The sequence below is a fragment of the Tetranychus urticae genome, chromosome 2, assembly GCF_039701765.1.
Source record: "Tetranychus urticae isolate SD_2017Ah chromosome 2, NJAU_TeUrti_SD_1.0, whole genome shotgun sequence".
NCBI lineage: Eukaryota > Metazoa > Arthropoda > Arachnida > Trombidiformes > Tetranychidae > Tetranychus > Tetranychus urticae.
In genome coordinates, this window is record NC_142959.1 from 7,298,677 (window position 1) to 7,317,759 (window position 19,083).

The 19,083-nt window shown below is 30.4% G+C and overlaps 1 protein-coding gene across 1 annotated transcript in view; it reads left to right on the forward strand.

Moving 5' to 3' along the window:
• LOC107366091 (tyrosine-protein kinase transmembrane receptor Ror-like) overlaps positions 1-19,083 on the forward strand; it is a 60,905-nt gene that overhangs the window by 34,634 nt on the left and 7,188 nt on the right. Inside the window, exons 2-5 of the mRNA XM_015933662.3 lie at positions 13,232-13,484; positions 15,231-15,295; positions 17,893-18,201; positions 18,879-18,984. Coding sequence (XP_015789148.1) covers positions 13,232-13,484; positions 15,231-15,295; positions 17,893-18,201; positions 18,879-18,984 — 733 coding nt within the window. The remainder of the gene's footprint in view (positions 1-13,231; positions 13,485-15,230; positions 15,296-17,892; positions 18,202-18,878; positions 18,985-19,083) is intronic.

Below are 19,083 nucleotides of genomic sequence, written 5' to 3' on the forward strand. Positions count from 1 at the left end.
GAAATTTGCTTTTTCTCTTCACTCTTTTCTGATATTTATATTCATCAGTAATACATAATATCATGACTTATCTGGTTGCCCTTTCAATCTTTCAGTTTTCCCATGAAAAGTGAAAGGTGATACTTGAACTGCAGGGTACTTGAAAGATGAATCCATTTCCATATGTAAATGTGTATCATCAACATTATTTGAATAACAAAAGGGTAAAAAGGAAGGGCAAAGAAAAAGCAAAGGAAAGAAGAAAAAAAGTGAAAGATATTGAATTGAATTATCATTCTGATAACTTTTTCCTTTGTTCAGACCTTTTCCATTTGCAGAAGTAAAGTTGAACACAAAAAAAAGTTCATTTTCAACAAAAGACAAACAAAAGTTCAACTTGAATGGTTTTAAAGTTGAGAGACTTTGAAACATGAAAACAAATGGACATTGTCCAAAGGTTCAACTGGAAATTAAAGAAGTTTAAATTGAAACTCTTTTACTGATTTGTCATTGCGATAGACTTGACTTGAATAACAATTGAACTACAAATGTCTTTAATTAACCATTGTTAACAATCGAGTTGATGAGGTTGATGATCAGGATGAAAGGCATGTTTGATGGAAGAAACGAAATGAAAAATTGTTAATTTGATGAAAATGATTCCCTTTCGAGACTCGAAACAGTTTAATGTTCAACTTGATTAGTTCAATTTCAAGTCTTTTTTCCCCTCTTCTCTTTGTTCATATCATGTTGATAATTTTATTCATCAATTTTTATTTCTTTTCCAACTTTTTTCTTCCTTCACTCAACTTTCTTTGACACTTACTTTTAATACTGTAATTAGTGTTGATTAGAGTTGACAAGAAAATGACAAAAATTTACTTTAATTAGTGAATTGGATAATTTAGTCTCTAATTTAGACTCCAATTTAGTCTTCTTGAGTTGTTGACATTTTTGACTAAATTTGAATTTCCATTCTTTTACATTTACTTCAGCTTTTGCTGGTCAATTTGGTCAACATTTGTGAATTTCATTTTTAATATAATTTCCAATCATTTTGATTCTTTTGATTTTCTGTGCTAATCATTGATTCAAGTTGAACTTTTATTTGGTGTTTAACTGTGTGTTGAATGAATTGCATGTTGGTTCGCTTTTGCTTCACTCAATTTAACCTGGAAAACTTGAATGATTACAGATAAAAGTCATTCAATGTTTCAATGATAAATCAACAACAAAGTAATGATGAAAATAAAGGTTTCCTGATGTGTGTTTAGTGTTTGTGATCAAAGTTGAACAAATAATGGTTCCTTTCCAATGACCAAATACTTTCTGATTCATTTGTTTCTATTTATGGTTTCACTTTTTAACCTTTCAACTTATTTGCCAATTCAAACCTGGCAAACCTTTTGTCAACTTTAAAACTCAACAAATTGTAAACACAAAGATTCATTAACGGTCAAACAGTCCATTAAAAGGTTGAAATTAATTCAAACCTTCAAAATGCAAATCAAATCAAGTCCAACATTTCATTTGAGTAATTAAAAGCTCATAACTATTTTCATTTTTCAAGTCAAACTTGTCAAGTGAATGGACTTTAAATGTTGCTCAAACACTCTTAGCAATTAGAGTTGACTGTAAAATTGATTTTTATTTCATTTCTTCCATTGACATGAAATTCTGTTCAAATTATTCAAGATTTACTGTTCTATCCATAAACCATTATCCAATATTTCAATTTGCATTCATGACATATTGGATACTTGTCAGTGTTCATTTCATGGTGCCATTCATCATCTGGTTACACTCCAAGGTATTCAAGTATAAAAGGCTAACCTGAATGTTTTCCTTTTGTTTTTTTCTTGTTGTTGTTTAAAAGAAAAATTGTTTTCTTATTGAAAATAATGGGTTCAAAGATGAAATGTAAAATGATTATACTATTAAAGTGGGTTAAAAATGTGCATCTCAATTGAAATTAATGTTGACAACTTCCTCTGAATATCAAGACATTAGGAGGAAACAAAAAAGGCGCAACATGAAACATGAACGTTAAAAGCATGTTGTATAAATGCAGATAAATATGAATTTAAGTAAACTCGGAATGAAAATATGATATTTTTCTGGCTTTAGATGAGAAGTAAAGAGAAACATTTAAAGGTAAAGCAAAAAAGCTGAAACATTAAACAAGTGAAAGCAAAAAGTACATTCATTTTTATTTGTTGTTGTCAGTGTCAGATGAAAATTGCCAATGAATCTGTACTTTACAAAACTGTGTATCGACAAAATTCCCAAAGTGATGAAAAACATTATCAGGTAAAAGAGAGGAAAAATAATGATGAAAATGTTTCCTTTGCCTTGCTCTTTGTTTCATCTTCTTCTTCTTCTGAACCCGTTTTTGTTTACTAGAGATTGCAGTTGAGATTGTCAAGAGATTTCAATGTTTCCATGGTTTAAAGATGAAAGACACAAATTTTCATCCTAATCAATCATAGTTACTTTGCACCGAAAATGCAAAGTGTTTACAATTATTATAATCAACATTATTAATATCATTATCAATATCATTATCAGTCCCAGCTTTAAACTCACCACTCAACACAAAACCCTGAAATCTCATGAGAAGAGCTTCTTACCAATCAAGTTATCGAGAAAAAACAAATTTGCTCAACATTATAACTACTTTGGTTCATCAACATTTACTTGGACAACAGCTTTGATTGCATCAAGAGTATGGAAGCCAAAATTCACTGAAAAGTGAAACATTCAAATGATTGTTTCTTTTGTACAATTTAAAATTTGAATGGTTAGATTGGAGTAAATATTTACTTGAAAAAGTGTTACAATGTTTCCAACTCATTTAACTTTCATTATTTGACTTTGAGTTTTCACTCCCAATATTTACTCCCACTTCATATTCACTCCGAGCTTGCTTTTGAAATGCTTTAAACTCTTTACCCTCATTACCTCACCAGTTTCACCATAATTTTTGCCCCTTCATTTGAATATCGGAATGAAAGCAATTTCAACATTCCTTCAGTTTGATTCATTAGTGAACAACTTTCTCAATCGTTTACCGTTGTTCTTGGTTAATGGATTGAACATTCACAATTATCATCATCATTATCATCACTTTCATCAAGTTTTTACCTTTTGTCTCACCATCTTTATCATTCTCAAGAGTCGACCTCTTTATTTATACTTTTATCATCACAAGAAAACTGGTGAAACAGGGAACAAGAAGGGAAAAAAGAATATTTTTTTTCTTCTTCTTCTTCTTCTCTCATTTTATCGACAAAAATGTTGAGACTTTATATTTATAATGATGATTCCCTTGGTTCATCTTCATCTATCCAATATCGCCCTTTGCATTTTCATTTTTGCCTCATTCTCTTATCATCCTTTTCATCTTCACATCAATTTCGCTTCCCTGCTCTTTCCAGGCAAACTTGCGAGTAAAGTTTATTACAAAGTCACTTTCAGTCTTTTCCTTCTTCCCTGACTTTGGTCTCGTCTTTTTTTCAATAAAATAACATCAGTAAACTGAATAATAATGACAATGATAATGGTAATAATAATATAATATTGCAGAGGTAAACAGCAGTATACTGAGGCTAAAGTGAGACAAAAATTTTCTCATTCTTTTCATGTTGAATCAAGATTATCTGTTGGTTAAATAGCAGGGTAAAAGTGCAAAGTGTTATTGATTGACTCTCGAGTGTGAACCAAGATGAAGATGAAAGATGAAGAGGAAAAACGAAGACAAATATTAATATTATCTTTATTGTTGTTTATCATGGTGATGATTGAGGTTTGATGTACAATGGGTTTTCAGGTTATTTTATCATGTTTACGCGATGATAATAAAGTAAAAAAAAAGACTTGAAGGATGATAATGGTGAGAATTGGGATGAAGATGAGAGTGGAGGATATAAATTAGATGGTCAGCATAAGGTTATCATCATAGTTGCAACTGTTGACATTGATTTTGATTCATATTTCAATCTCAATGACCATTCAATCTTAATCCTGTAAAGTTCACTTAGCTAAATTGGATTTCCCACTTTTTCCTCTTCAAAAACCAATCTACCCTTTAAATGGTGAAAGCATTTGAAATTAATGCCATTTCAAGCTTAAATTCAAACTCATAATTGGTCAAAGTTTAACCAAAATTTTAGTCAATTACAAAAAAAAAGATAATTTTGATAGAAACCTTTTCATCGTCTATTTGAAAACAATACTTTCATATGGAAAGGCTTCCAAGGTATGGCCTAATGTTTTGGACTAATTTTCAAAACTCAATTGAGACAGTTTCATTGGACTTATAGACAGTATTCAACCATCAAAATGAAGGTAAACTTTTCGAGAACATTTTGTACAAAAAGTTTAGGATAGATCATCAGATTATTAGCATTATACAGAAGTGGAATTGCTAACTGACTGAAATGTTAGTTTTATGATTAAAGTGATTTGCTTCTTATAGATATTTAGAGTCTAAGATTTGCAAAATGAATGGTTTACATGAAGGTTCAAATCAAACTCACAGACCTTTAATAGAGTACATTTTGTACTATGATGACAATAAATGAAACTCTAATGTTGATCTCAGTTTTGGCAACAAATGAATAACCTTTAAACAAAGGTAACCAACTTGCCAACTTAACTCCTGAAAGTTGAGTTCCATCCGTTGTTAGCTTTGTATCATTATTGAAAGATTAACATTTGTCATTTGTTGATAAGGCAATGGAATCAGAAAACGGCAGTTAACATTTCATTAAATCGGTTAATGATGAACAGAAAAGGGTTTAATCTTCTCGTGATTCAAGGTAATTTCCAGCTTTAATAACTTGCATCTTTTCGTGAATCTTTTTTTGCTAATGAAAACTTGCAATGATCACAAAGATAATCATATTTAATATCATTCAATTTACAGCACGATATAGTGTTCATTATCATAATATCGCATTTACCCAAACATTTGAATAGTTTCAATTGATATAAATGTCGATTGAAGTTGGCCACATCAGATGTTTGATTAAAGTTTACTCAACTTGATTTGTAAGTACATTTACAAGAGACAAAAAATAAAGATCGTTTTCATGTGAATCTACAGTTTTTACGTGAAGATGAAAATTCATTGACATTCAAGTCAGTGCTTTGGAAGGCTAAAAGGTCTTCTTAGCTTGTTGTTACTGTTCAATTCACTTGTAACAATGTTTCTCATTATCATTTCATCATAATCATCATCTTTATCCTCATCATTTTATTCATGTCACCATACCTGTCATTGAACTCCCCTGCGAAAAAAAGAAGAAGAAGAAAACGAAATTTGCTTTACAATTAGCTTTTTCTATTTAATTCCAAGTTGATGACAATTCTTGTGATTGCAAGAGTGAAGTGAAAACAGAAACAATAAATATATACAGAATGATGATGAGAATCAAGTGAATCGATCGCATCTTGTCCAAGCTTATTCTCATCATCATCCAACTCAACTTATCTTGTTTCAGCTTAAACAGTTAAGGTAACTCTGAGTTACATCTGGATACATTGAAATGAAAGGCCAAATAATCAGGGGATTTGAAGTTGATTGCATTGGAGGTAACATTTTATCAAATTAACTTGACCTAATGGTTAAGAAATTGTGATGACTTTCTTTCTTCTTCTTTCTTCTTCTTTCTATTACCAATACTTTGGTCAAGTGATGCTATTGGTGCTGAGTTTTCATTTGAAAATGGTAAACAAGTGCATTATTTGGGAATGGCAATGAAACTTTTGTTGTTGCTTCTTCTTCCATCAAAAAAAGGCTAAGAATTGAATCATCATTGAATAGTAAAAGGTAGCAAATTGCTCTTTCAAATTACGCCAAATACTCCAGAAAGTCATCTTTTTTTACCTTCGAAATAACTTTAACCTTTCACTTTGCCTGCTCTTTTTATCGCCACTTTTTCAAACTCTCAAGACTGTAGCCAGCATATTTTGGTTGAAAGGCAATTCAAGAACCAAAAACAAAAAGCGATTTTGTTTCACTTTACTTTTCAAACCATTTACCAAAAAAAGATAAACATTTCAGCTTGATTAAACTAATTGTACTAATAGTTTGCGTTTAGAGACGAAGAGTTGAATAGTAATTTAATAAATGAATCGCAAATTTCAAATCACTTCGTAAGATCAATCGACTAATGAACGACGAAACCTTTCATTTAACTTCATTTCAACCTTTAATTGCTTCATTGGGAAATGGTATAAAAAGGTTAAACAAAAGTCTTTAAGAAATGTATTGAAATCAAATCAACTTTAGTCATTTAACATTTTCAATCAGTTGTCATTCCTCAGTTATAATGATAATAACCTGAGATTTATACTCTAATCTGAGTCTTAAACCTCAACTTTGAATCAATTGAGACAATGAGACTTGAAATGCATATTAAGATCAAACCAAATCACTAAGAAACCATCACAAAGGGCATCAATTTCATAATAATAATATCCGATCAAAAGCATTGAAAAATCGACCAAGACCAACTCTGATCAAAGGCTTTTCAATTCGAGAAGACACTTCGCATCAAGCGAATGTCAAGAAAGTGTTTTTATTAATATTTAATTTTTTGATGAAAACCTTTTTATTACAATACTTTTGATGAAACCATTGTAAATTGTGACTTATTATTGTCAGGGGCTCAATTGAATATCAAGACAATGTTTGACTGTAATCTTATTTACATTAAACTTTGATCAAGTTTGAAAATGGCAAGAGCTGACAATTGTTCATAATAATGTACATTATGATTCGCAAAATGGCCAACAATTGTTCAATTAGGCACGGCCATGTAAAGGAAAGGAGTAGAAATAAATAGATTGAGAAATTGAAGCAATAATAAATAGTATAATAGGTCAGCATGGGGTCAAAGAGGAATAATGTTGAACAGAGTTTTGCTCATTTCCATCATTACCATCAGCATGTTCATCTTGGTTACAAGATTGATATCCTACTGATGATACCAAGACAATAACCGAAGACTGGAAATGGCAAGAAAAGTAAATGTAAATGTAATTGGCAAGTCAACTTGTGAGGGCAAGAAATGATGACCATCATGGACAAAGAACAAAAGGAAAAGTGAAAAGTGAAAATCGCTGTTGGACATTGTTGACCAATAATTGCAAGCATTTACGGTCAATCTAAGGTTACTATTTATCCAATTCATTTTGCTTCAATCTTTTCTCACTTTTTTTCCATTCCAACCACTTTCATCTTGTCTGGAGAAACTATTCATTAATGTTGACTGTTCACTATTGAGTTTCAATCATGATATTCAACATTTACATTTTGATTCAATTGAAGATGAAACCTTTCATTTTCATTTTGCGATTTTCGCCTGTTAATCTTTTCCTAATAAAATTGAAAGAGTATGAATTGATGAGGATAAAATGGGAGGATGAAATGAGGAAGATAAAGAGGAAAAGTAATGTTAAACATTTAATGGCCAAATGGTAAATTATATTTGCTTTATCACTCAACACAGCTCATTCAATGCGCTTTGCGTATTTGCTATTCATTTTTGGTACAATAATGAAAAAACAATTTCAATTTGATTGCAAACAATTGCAGGACTACAAATAAATGTGTTTATTATAAAGATGTTTGATTCCTTTCCTCAACTTGTCATTCACCTTTCTTCCCTTTAGTGGATTAATATTTAGTTTAGTTTAAAATAATAATAGTGACAAATTAATAGTTTATTTTTATTATTAAACTTTTCCTTTCATGACACATTTCATTGTCATCATAATTAATCAAAACAGGTGAGGGTATTCCCTTCAGAAATGAATTTTATTCAACAACACGTGGTGAATTGCACCTTTGAAAAAAGACTCATTTAAACAGTTTGAGCTTTTAATCATTAATTATCGATTGAAGCTTTTTATCACCGAGCATTTTCTCCCTTTTACGCCTTTATGTAGGCACAACTCACGGACTCACGAACGGTTCATGCTGTAGACCTAAGACCAGAACCCTGAGCTTCCAAAGATTAAAGAACTATGAGTTCGCATGCTCAAGGTAATTCAAGGTCACTTCATTATTTGACCTCTAAATGACATTTGATGTTAATTTGTTGAAAGTACGTAATTTTTCAGATCGGTCAATGTTAGTCACACGTTCCTAACTATTACCATTAGAAAGCTAACCGAATAACTCATGATGGCCAAAGGATATGATCATTTCCATACCACTCAGTTACGCAATTGTTTTGAGAAGAATCCGTTTAATTTTCTAATGGTAAGAGACATTAACATGTTGATGACATTAACCGATCTGTAAAATTTTGTTCTCTTAGAAAATAAAGTCTATTGCCAATTTTAGGTCAATAACGGAATGAGCTTGATAACCTTAAAAGGTTGACATAAAAAATTTATTTACAATGAAAAACTTAATTCTTTAGCACTAATCATCATCAAAAAGTGAGGTAACAAGAGAAATCGGAAAATTCCATTTTTTATTTCAAACCATTATAATAGCATTCATTTACATTTTTCCCTTTACCGATCACTTCTGCGTTTGTTAAACATGTTAATGTCCGTTCGTCGATTGACCCTCTTCCATATTAAAAAAGCAACAATATATTTCTGTCAAATCTTACTAAATAGTAGTCCATGCCACTTCTATTTAGCCAAGATTTGATTCAAGAGCATCCCTAGGTAGATCAGAAAGACATTTCCAACTATCTGAATCAAATGGTATATCAAAGTAGCAATCATCGTCAATGAAGCATTCTCCACTCTCTTGAAGTACAATTTCCGGCTCATGGCTTTATGATTTTCTTTTTGTTTCTACATTTACTCTGAATTTTCTATTGTAACATCCTTATATCGCGGAAGATTTGGTTCGTTTTTTGGTTTTACGAACTTAACAGGCATAACTCGGTTGATGTCAAAGACCTCAGATTTGTACTATAAGCTTCTGAAGGCTGTAAAACTGTAAATTAAAATGCTCAAGGTCATTCATAGTCAAGCCATGTTCGACCTCTAATTCCCATTTTGAGGTCATTTTCTGAGTAGGAAATGTTGATCGATTGGTCATTGTTTGTCGGGTGTTGATAACTCATGCTAGCCTAAGGATATGAGCGTTTCCATACCGTTTGTACGAAAAGGCCGGTTAACCTTCAACTTTCCGGATTAAGAGTTATGAACTTGTGACTAACATTAAACGATATGAAAAATTACGTACTCTCAACAAATTACCTTCAAATGTCATTTAGAGGTCGAATAATAGAGTGACTTTGAATGACCTTGCGAACTTGTAGTCCAATCTACGAAAGCTCATCGTTCAAATCTGAGGTCTGTATCAGTAACCGTTCAGGAGGGATACCTTTAAACGCGCCTAAAAGTTAACTTAATAGCCCGGTACTTTGATTCTAAATCATCTTGGACAAATGTTGAGAATAATGAAGCTATTGAACAATTATCAGTAAAAATTTGAAAAATGCAATTAAATCATGTTGACTGTTAAAAGTTTAAACTCATTCACTTCTGCCATCTATCACCTGTCACATTTACACCCAAATTAAATTTAACAATAACCTGACTTTTATATGGAATAACTCGCTTCACCTTGTACTCGAGCTTTCAAATGCATGCTATTTGGCTCAACTTTTCATTTGACAAAATAATTTCAAAAATTTTTCAAAAAATATCTATTCAATTGCCATTAAATTAACAATTTAATACATTTCAAATAAGACTTTATAAAACAGTTTAATGGCTTCAACAAAATTGAACAAAAAAATGATTGTTTTAATGATGGATGAAAGTGATTTCATTATAATTGTCGAGCATTTCAGTGGATGAAATTGATTTTTGTCGAGTTGAAAATTGTTGACAAGAAAAATGTTGAACAAAAGAAAGGTGAACAAAATAATTTACCTTCACAATTGGATACTTTTGAACAACAACAAAAAAGACAATAAGAATCTCTGAAGAGAGCAAAAAATTTGAAATAATTATCTCTCAAGGGTTTCATGCCAGGTTATATTCACAAGTGCTACGTTTATTATTACACCATTTCCCTCATCCTCATCATTTCCATCATTTTCATCTTTCCATCCATAAGAATCTCCAATTCAATGGGTATCAATATAAACTGTTCTCATGAGATTTACTCAGTTTTAATGTTGAAAAAGCAAGGATTTAACTGATCGAATTGCCGAGTGAAGAGACGAACAACAAGAAAAAAATGAAACAAAAGACTTGAATTCATCATCAATTTAAACTCAATCTTTTCCAGTCAAATCATGTAATCATGAATCCATTATCACTTTCAGGAAAAAAAAGACTTGAAAAAAGTATGAATTTCAAGGGTAAACAAGTTTCATGAAATGCTAGTTTAAAATGGATCAACAAAAAGTGTCAAATATTTTTTCATTTACTCAGGTAACAAAACCTGGAATGAACAGGGAAAATGAATTTTTTGCCTTTTCCCTCAACTCTATTAAATTAAACTTTATTATCAAGTCATCATTACTGTCGAGTTCAATTTTCATTTAAAAGTGCGACAAAACTCATCAAACAAAAGGTGGAAAAAAGTGAAATTGAAATTTCGAGCTTTCTTTTGCTCATTTTTGCTGTTCATTTTTTTGTGCAAAAAAATGATTTCATCTTGATATTGATCTTTATTTTTATTACATTTGTATTTATAATATGATATTTGAAAGTTTGCCAAATATTTTGTCGAGCAAAAGTTGAGCAAGTTTGAATGTTAAAGCAAAAAAGGTTCAATAATGTGATTTCAATCAAGTTGTCATATTGTTGGTTGTTGAAGCATTTAAGGTGAAGCAAAATGAAAGATGAAACATTTTGATGAACCAAGGATACAAAAAAGGTTATCACTATTTTTCACTCCCAGTTGAATAGTCTCATGATGGTTCAACTAAGCGATTCTGGATACTTTTCTTCTTGAATCTAGCGTCACTTTCTTTGTGTCCAAGAATGAAAGCTCAACCTTGCAGTGTGAAAATTGAATCAACCTTTTTTTTCGAGTCTCTCCTTCTTATACATTTTATACTCCAATACTCGCTGGGATGTTATTAATTTTTTTTACCTTCACTTTTTTTCATTCTCTTGCTATACTTTTCATGACAACATTTTCATCATCCAACAGTTTCCTTTGCTTGGGAGAAGATGAATTTTTCCTTCTTTTTCTTTGCTTCTTGGCTTCTTTTCTTCTAGCTTTTTGCTGTTGAAACTTTAGGATTGTCATCATCATTATCATCAGTTCCATCATGAAATTTGATACCGTAATTGATAATCACTTTTGAAGCTCATCTTTTTTTTCATTTCCTTAAATTTTGCTCTCAACTTTCGCGGATAAACCATTTTGATTACAGAGTTGAATAAGGTTGAAGCTTTTTCCAACCAATGTGGTCAAAATTGATTGGGAATAAAAGTTGAGTCGTTATGATGATGATTATCATGATAATGACGATGAAAATTATAGTGATGATGATGATTAATTACTATTTCAATGTTAACTTGACACCTCAACTGATTATCCCCTTAATGATATTGCAAGTTGCGGTAAAATTTTAGTTGATAAAGCTTCTGAACTGAATTGAAATGTGAAGTCTCATAGCTAACTCAAGTTAACTACCATGAAATTTACTTAACATTTGCAAGAGTAAGTTAAATTAGCGACAATTTTTCTTGGTTCATTAGCAAAACAATTTGCATGAATTTGTTTAACAAACGCTTGCATAGAATGAAAAATCGATTATAAATTAATCGATTAACAGATTAATAGATTTAAAAAGCGACTCAAATCAAACAGAGTATTGATCTCTCATCAGAAATGCGATTCGATTCCGGAACGCACGGAAAGAGCAGAATAAAATTGTATTTCGAAAAGATTGAAAAAATCGACACGATCGAACAATCGATCATTTTTGCGATTAAAACTTCTTAGTAAATCGATTAAAAATCTTTAAATATCGATTTCAAAATAATCTATGAATATGATTATATTTGATCTTAACTGATCTAACCTAACCAAACCTAACCTAATCGGAATTACTTTAGTTTAATCTGACAATTGGATGACTTTTGAGATGTGCCAATCCAAAGCACGATCGCAATCTGAGTAAAAATAATTTTCCTGTTTATGAGCATTCGATAGCTTCTTGGCAAATCAAAGCAAACCCAAACTAACTGCTTCATCAATGTCAAAAATGTAATAATAGCCTTGGAATTAATATGATCTGTTTTATATGAAATAAGTGTTCATCAAAGATGATAATAATAATTTGCAAATACCTTTAATGCCCTAAAATGAATAGAGTAAATTTTCCTGTCTTATGAAAAGTTATAATATAAGCTTCTCACCTATTATCATAAAAGTTATCACTAAGTAAAAAAAATGCACTAACAATATCAGTTTCATGTGAAAATATTGTAATTTAGATATCACTTTATTATTGTTATTACTTTTATTATAATGCTGGTGATAATAATAAAAAGTCTATTTAGGTTCAATTTGCTTTACTGGTAAAGCTACAAAAAAAGTAACTACAAATAAACATTTGCATTTAAACAGCTTTATACTCCATCTTTTCATCATCTTTGATAAAGCTTTTTTTCATTTCACAAACAAAGATATTATAGCATAATGTTTATACTTTTCAGATGATATAATAGCATTGATAATGATGATAATGCGGAAAATAATGATAGATTCACCACATATACTGATTAAAATTGATTCAAAGTAATGGGTTTCAAGTAGCATGGAAATGCAAAACTGAAACTCATTCCATGACATGATAATAATGGAGTGCTGAGGAGTACAAAAATAACAAGCAATAATAAACATTAAAGGATAATAAAAATCAAAGTTGATTGGAATGTTGAATTGATTCGAAAAGAGGAAAACTTGAAATTGAAACAAATAGCGACTGTTAAGGGAGTGAAAACTGGGATTGAAAAGACGTTTGAATGTTATCACAATGAAGGCGAGTGGTAAGCTCTTGTTTGATGGGCAAAAGGTGGCTCTTTAGGTTGACTCAACTATCAATGAGCCTCATTGTGTTCACACTTTGATCTTTACTTTGGTCAAGAGACTGGGAGGGAAGAGAATGACGATAATTATGTCGATAACTATGATAATGATGGTGATGATGATAGTGATGATTATGCTGATAATTGTTATGAATTTTTTCCCGTTCATTTGATTTCCATTAATCATTGGTTTTGTATTTCTTATCTTGTATAGTTTGGACTCATGATCATATCTCAATGACACTCCCAGACAAAGGGAATGACATTGAAAAGCCAAGTGATAATGATGATGATGATGGCGGTGGTGATGGGGAAGATGGTGGAATCGATGAGGAAGCCGAAGAAGATGATGAAGAGGGAAATAGCAATAAAAATGGAAACATCTTACCGTCAGAATATGATACAGTTGAATCAAATATACTTGGCTCGGGTTCAACAGGGAGTAAAAATGGAAACAATAATAATGAGTAAGTTGATATTTTCACCCATTTTTTTACTCTTCATACTTTTGTTTCACCTTTTCCTTACTTTAATTTTAGAACCAATTTTGATCCATTTTTACTCCATTTTTTCCGGGTTCTTTAACTTGTCACAAAATGACAATTATTATCATTGAAAATATTGTAAAAGTTTCAAAGTATAATCTATCAATTTAGATGTTTTGTTTTCCAATTTTTTGGGTAAACTCAAAACTCTTTGTTCAAATTTCGTTTCAACTTCAAAAGTCACTCTCAAGTTGTTCAATTTAATGATATCAAATGGTAAGATTAAAAGTACAAAAAAAGTAAAAGTTTCAAAAGAGGAAAGCGTAATCACCTTTGAGGTTTTATTTTGTTACCTTGAAACTTGTCAAATTGGCGATTTAAAACAATATCGATTGATGAACATGTTCAATGAAAACAAGGCTGATTTACTGATTCAATGATAATTTTGATTTGTGGTTCTTCAACCTCGAGTAATGAAAGAACCAAAAAACGGAAGCAACTTTTGTTTCACATTTTTCAACTCATGATGAACTTGTTGAACCTTTCAGAAATAATCCTTTCAAGTAAAAAAACAAAAGTCGCAATTAAAAAGAGCTTTTCATTCTTAATTGAATCAAGCAACAGTTTGATCTCAATAACAAAACGCCACTTCAGTTGATCAACAAATCGCTCAAAATTAAGCAAAGAATCAACTCTGAAATCTCTCAGAACTGACAAGAAATTTATTCAAATTGTTCAACTGATTTAGTTTGATGAAGATGAACAAATTGTTGCATTAATATTGAAAGTAATCGATCAACATTTCAAGAGTAAATTGTGATCAAATTAGAAATAAAATTTTCTTTTTTTTGTTGAAAATCATTTTTTCAAGTTTTTATCAATGATTAGTGAGTTACAGTTTTAGGTTGACTTCATCATTCAAAGCAACCTTTTGTTAGTTCAATCATTAATAGTGATTTAGACTTTTCTCAACAATTTATTGATCGTTAAATAGTTATAATCATTTTTTCCGTTTTCACCTTTTTTTCCTCAGTTCCCTTCATTGTTATTGAATTTCATTCATTTTTCATTTTCACTTTTTTCTCGCCTTCTTTTTCCTTCAATAATATTGAGAAAGCAGAATGAAACACTTTTAAATTGCTTTTTACGTGCTATTTTACCTGAAATTTTACTCATTTTCATCATCACAAGAATAAAGAAAAGATTGAGAGTAAATCAATCAAAATATCTTTTGACAGTTTTCACAGTTTCTCATTTTGTAACTCTGTCAGCTTACACATCATCATCACTCTATCATCGATAACCATCATCATGATCATCCTTTCATTTTCACTTCTTTTGTTCAACTTATCAGAGTAAACATTTAAATTTTGTTCAATTTTCACTATTAGAGACTGAAAATTTCAATTAATCCATCAACAGTTGAAACATTCATGAGCGTAAACAGAGAAATGATTGAAGGAAAAAATGATTATCGAAACAATCAATGGATCAATTTTGAACATTCAACAATTGAAGTTTACAAATTTACTGTTTACAAACTGTTCAAACAACATTAAAATAGTGAATCCAGTAAACTTTTATAATGGCTTTTAAAGATTACTTTTCATTAGGTTTTGTCAACTTGAAAGTTGAAAGTTAATAACAATTAAGGTTGAGACAACAAATCACAATTAAACAACGAAAAGCAAACTAAACATTTATCAACATTTACTTTACAATCAACAGGCAAACTGTCAACCATGGATTGACCAGGAAAACTCCTAAAAATCAAGTTCCACAATCAGCCAAAGGTAAGTTAAAAACCATTTAAAAGCGCAATCCAGTGAATTTACTTTCGCTTTTTTGCTCAACTAATCACGAATTACTGTGAACATGAATTCACAATTAACATTCATTTCACTCATATTTATCAATTAAATGTTGATTAAACTCAAGAACAGTTAATGACTGTAAAAATTGTAATTAATAAGTTGATCAAACAGAAGCAACTCTAAAGCATCTCTTAATGTTTCAAATGCATTTACAGTAATGATGTTGTGCTTTATTATAATAAATAAGACGAGAAAATTTTGATCCACTTTTCGTTGTTGGTTTAATTACATTAGAGTAATTTGATGAGCCTTTTAATCATCATTATTAGAGTCACTTTTAATCATATTAATGGCTGTTATTGTAATGATAATCTGGTTAAATTGGGTTAAACTTTGGTAAAGGTTACACTTAAAGTTGAACATTTCATTAAGCATTTTAATTTTACCTTTTTTAATCTCAATCAGCTTTTCCAATAACTTTTTCCTTAATCAAATTGTAATCTTCAATTCTGAACATCATCATTATCATGATCAAGTTCATCATTTTCAACCCATTAAGTTTCAATCGGGCTTTGAAGAGGATAAGATGAGGAGAAAAGGCGAATTTTGAGTTTTAGGAAAATTTAGTTTTTCTTGGGTTTTTTTTTGCTTCTTCCCAATGATAATCATCATCTTTTATTCATTCACTTTCATCAGATGATAATGATGATTATGATGATGTTGGGAATTGATTTGGAAAAGGTGGAAACATCATCAATATGGAATTAAGGTGAATATCAATCATTGAAATCATTTCAATTGGAATCTTCATCTTTTTACTTTTATATCAAGAGTTGTATTTTCACTCCTTACACTTGAACACACTCCAAGGTGACGAGTAAAAAAGGTTGAACTTATAACCCAATCAAGATGGAATGAAAGTTTTCTTCCCTTTCTTACCTTCTAATTTAATATGATTAATGACTCTGAAATAAGTAGGGTTAAAGATTATTACCCGTAAGGAGTGAGAGAGTAAAAGGTAAATCAAGAAAGGATTCCCAGTTTCAGGATGAAATAACAAGAACAACAACTCGAGAAATGTCAATATTATATTATGCCTTTTGCTTTTCGCTCGCTTTTTACCAATCATTTTTGATTCATACTTTCCTATTTCCTCAATCTAATTTATTATCAATCATCCACATTGAAATCAAAATTATTAATCTAATTGTTGATTATAAGCCGTTTGAGTAATGGTTCATGTCAGTCTTAAACGCTTCCTCATTTTATTAGGCTCAAATCAACTTCAAATCATTTAGACGATATGCATGTTGAACCAGTATTTTCATGCAAACTACCCAAGCTTCCCAATAATCAAACACTTTGTTATGCATCATTTCAAACTCAACTAAAAAAGTCATTTTTGGATTCACACTTATTTTTGGATAAATCAGTCTTTTTAGCAGTTTTTCCACTGAGAATGAATTGAAATGAAATATTTTGTAAAATTTTATGATTTTTACAGAGTTTTTGAGCAGTTAGGGAATGAGCAATTTACCCTGAAGAAAAATGCTTGCAAATGGTTTTCTACGCTAGAAATTTTTCGCTACTTGAGAAATGTACATTTTCCTGTGTACAAAGTGCACATGAATAAACATGACCAGAGTCAGTCATGAATTTATAGAAAATAGATTTTTCTGAAAATCTAGATTTTGATCTAGACGGTGAACTATCTTAACGACTTAATGAGTCTTAATGATTTAAGTTGAAATTGTTATTAATTTTGGCGATAAACTTTTAGACAAAATTTTGCTTGTCATAACATGGCCTTTAAGTTGGCTTAGTGTTGAGATGAAATCAAGTTTACTCGAAAGGTTGTGACAATACTAATGAGTGTTTAAGGTCTCGGAAGTTTCTTGTCACAATAATAATGCAAAATAACCGAAAGATGAGACACTATTTCAATTAGACTCTGAACAATACAGTTTAGAGATTGAAACAAGTTTTGAAACAAGAAAAGAGGTTGTATTATTCATCATTTATACTTGTCACGTTTGGATAAGATGAAATGTTTGCTGGAAACAAATAATCTTTGACTATCAAAATAATAGACAATTTAAAGTCGGTACAATGCTTATTAACCTTTCCCAGTTTCTTGTCAAAATGATAATGCAAAGCAAGTTATTCAACTTTAACTCAACCCAAAGCCAGTTTGGTTTTGGAGTAACAAAACCTTTGAACATTTTGAGGAAACAAAAACATGAAAAAATAAATTTCACTCAACTCGATAACTTTATTGATTTGACTTGTTCAAGTCTTCATCTTTACTCCAACTTGATATATACAGGAAAGTTTCAATCTTGCAAGATTCCGTTTCATCTCTCAGGAAATCAATGTTATTCAATATTCATTCCTCATTTCCATCAACCTTTCATTAGTTGATGGCAAGAAAAAAAACATCAACTCATAATTATTGTATCAATTAGAATCAATAGAGCATTTCATGATAATTGAAGTCAATTACAAGATTGCGCTTGAAACAAATCATTTTCAATGAAATTTAATTTTGACATTTTCTTCTGCTCTTCAATACACAGATTCACAGCCTTATTTAAAGTTGATTGGTAAATTGAGAAATGTAACTCGTACAATTGGATCGAAAGTGAGGTTAAAATGTTCATTTCGAGGTTATCCTTTACCAATCATTCGATGGCTTAAAAATGAAGCTCCAATTGAACCGGTCAGAGGTAAATTAACAATCAAATTGATTCCTTCAAATGGAGGAAGATTAACGTCCAGACTGTTAATCAACAATCTGGACATTCATGATACTGGTTATTACAAGTGTGAAGCAACAAATAAACATGTAACTCTGGAAACTCTTGGAATCCTTGTTGTCACTTCAGGTTTGTAACCTTTAATTTATACCTTTGTGTGAGTAAACTTGAAATTTGGCTTCAACAATCTACTGTTAATCAATTTACTAGTAAATATCTGGAAATGGTTAGCTCTAGTTATTGCTTGATATCTTGATATGGAAACATTTACCAATGTCAGTGTTGAGGTTAAGCCTGCAGTTAATTAAGGTTGCTGATGTTAATATATTAATGGTAGCAACAATTTATTAATTTGTTCAACTTAACCTTTCATTGTTTATCCATGTTATTTAGTTTTACTTTTAACTTGACTGATTAAATCATTTATTTGATCATAAATATTCATGCAAACCTGTAATATCAACAGTACACATGTTTGGTTTCTGTAAGTTTACCTTAAGGGTTACTTTAGATTAAAATGTAATTTCCCGTTTTTTTAACTTTACCCTATTTTATGACAATCTACTTCAACTAAAATTGAACATTTAAGGTTTACAATCAAATAGTAAATATTGTAGACTTTAATTAATCTGAAAATGTATAATTAAAGCTATTTTGCAAACCCAATAAGGTGCAAAATGTTACAAGCTACCCAAAGTCAACATTAAATGTGTTAGGCCTAAGCAGTGCGCCTTTGTAAACAGCAAAAGATGAATTGTTTTGATTTTGATTTAATTAATTTTATTTTCTCAATTTTTACTATTTAGATACTGGATCATCAAATTTGTTAAGCAATTCAATACCAATAATCACCGATTATCCAAATTCATTGGGACATTTCAATGGATTTCATCAAACTCAATCAAAACCAAGGTAAGATCGTCTGATGTTAGAAGTCCTTTTTGCTTTTTTTGCATTTAAACCCTTCTCTTTGTTTCAAAATTTGTGATTTGATTTTTACTATTACAATCA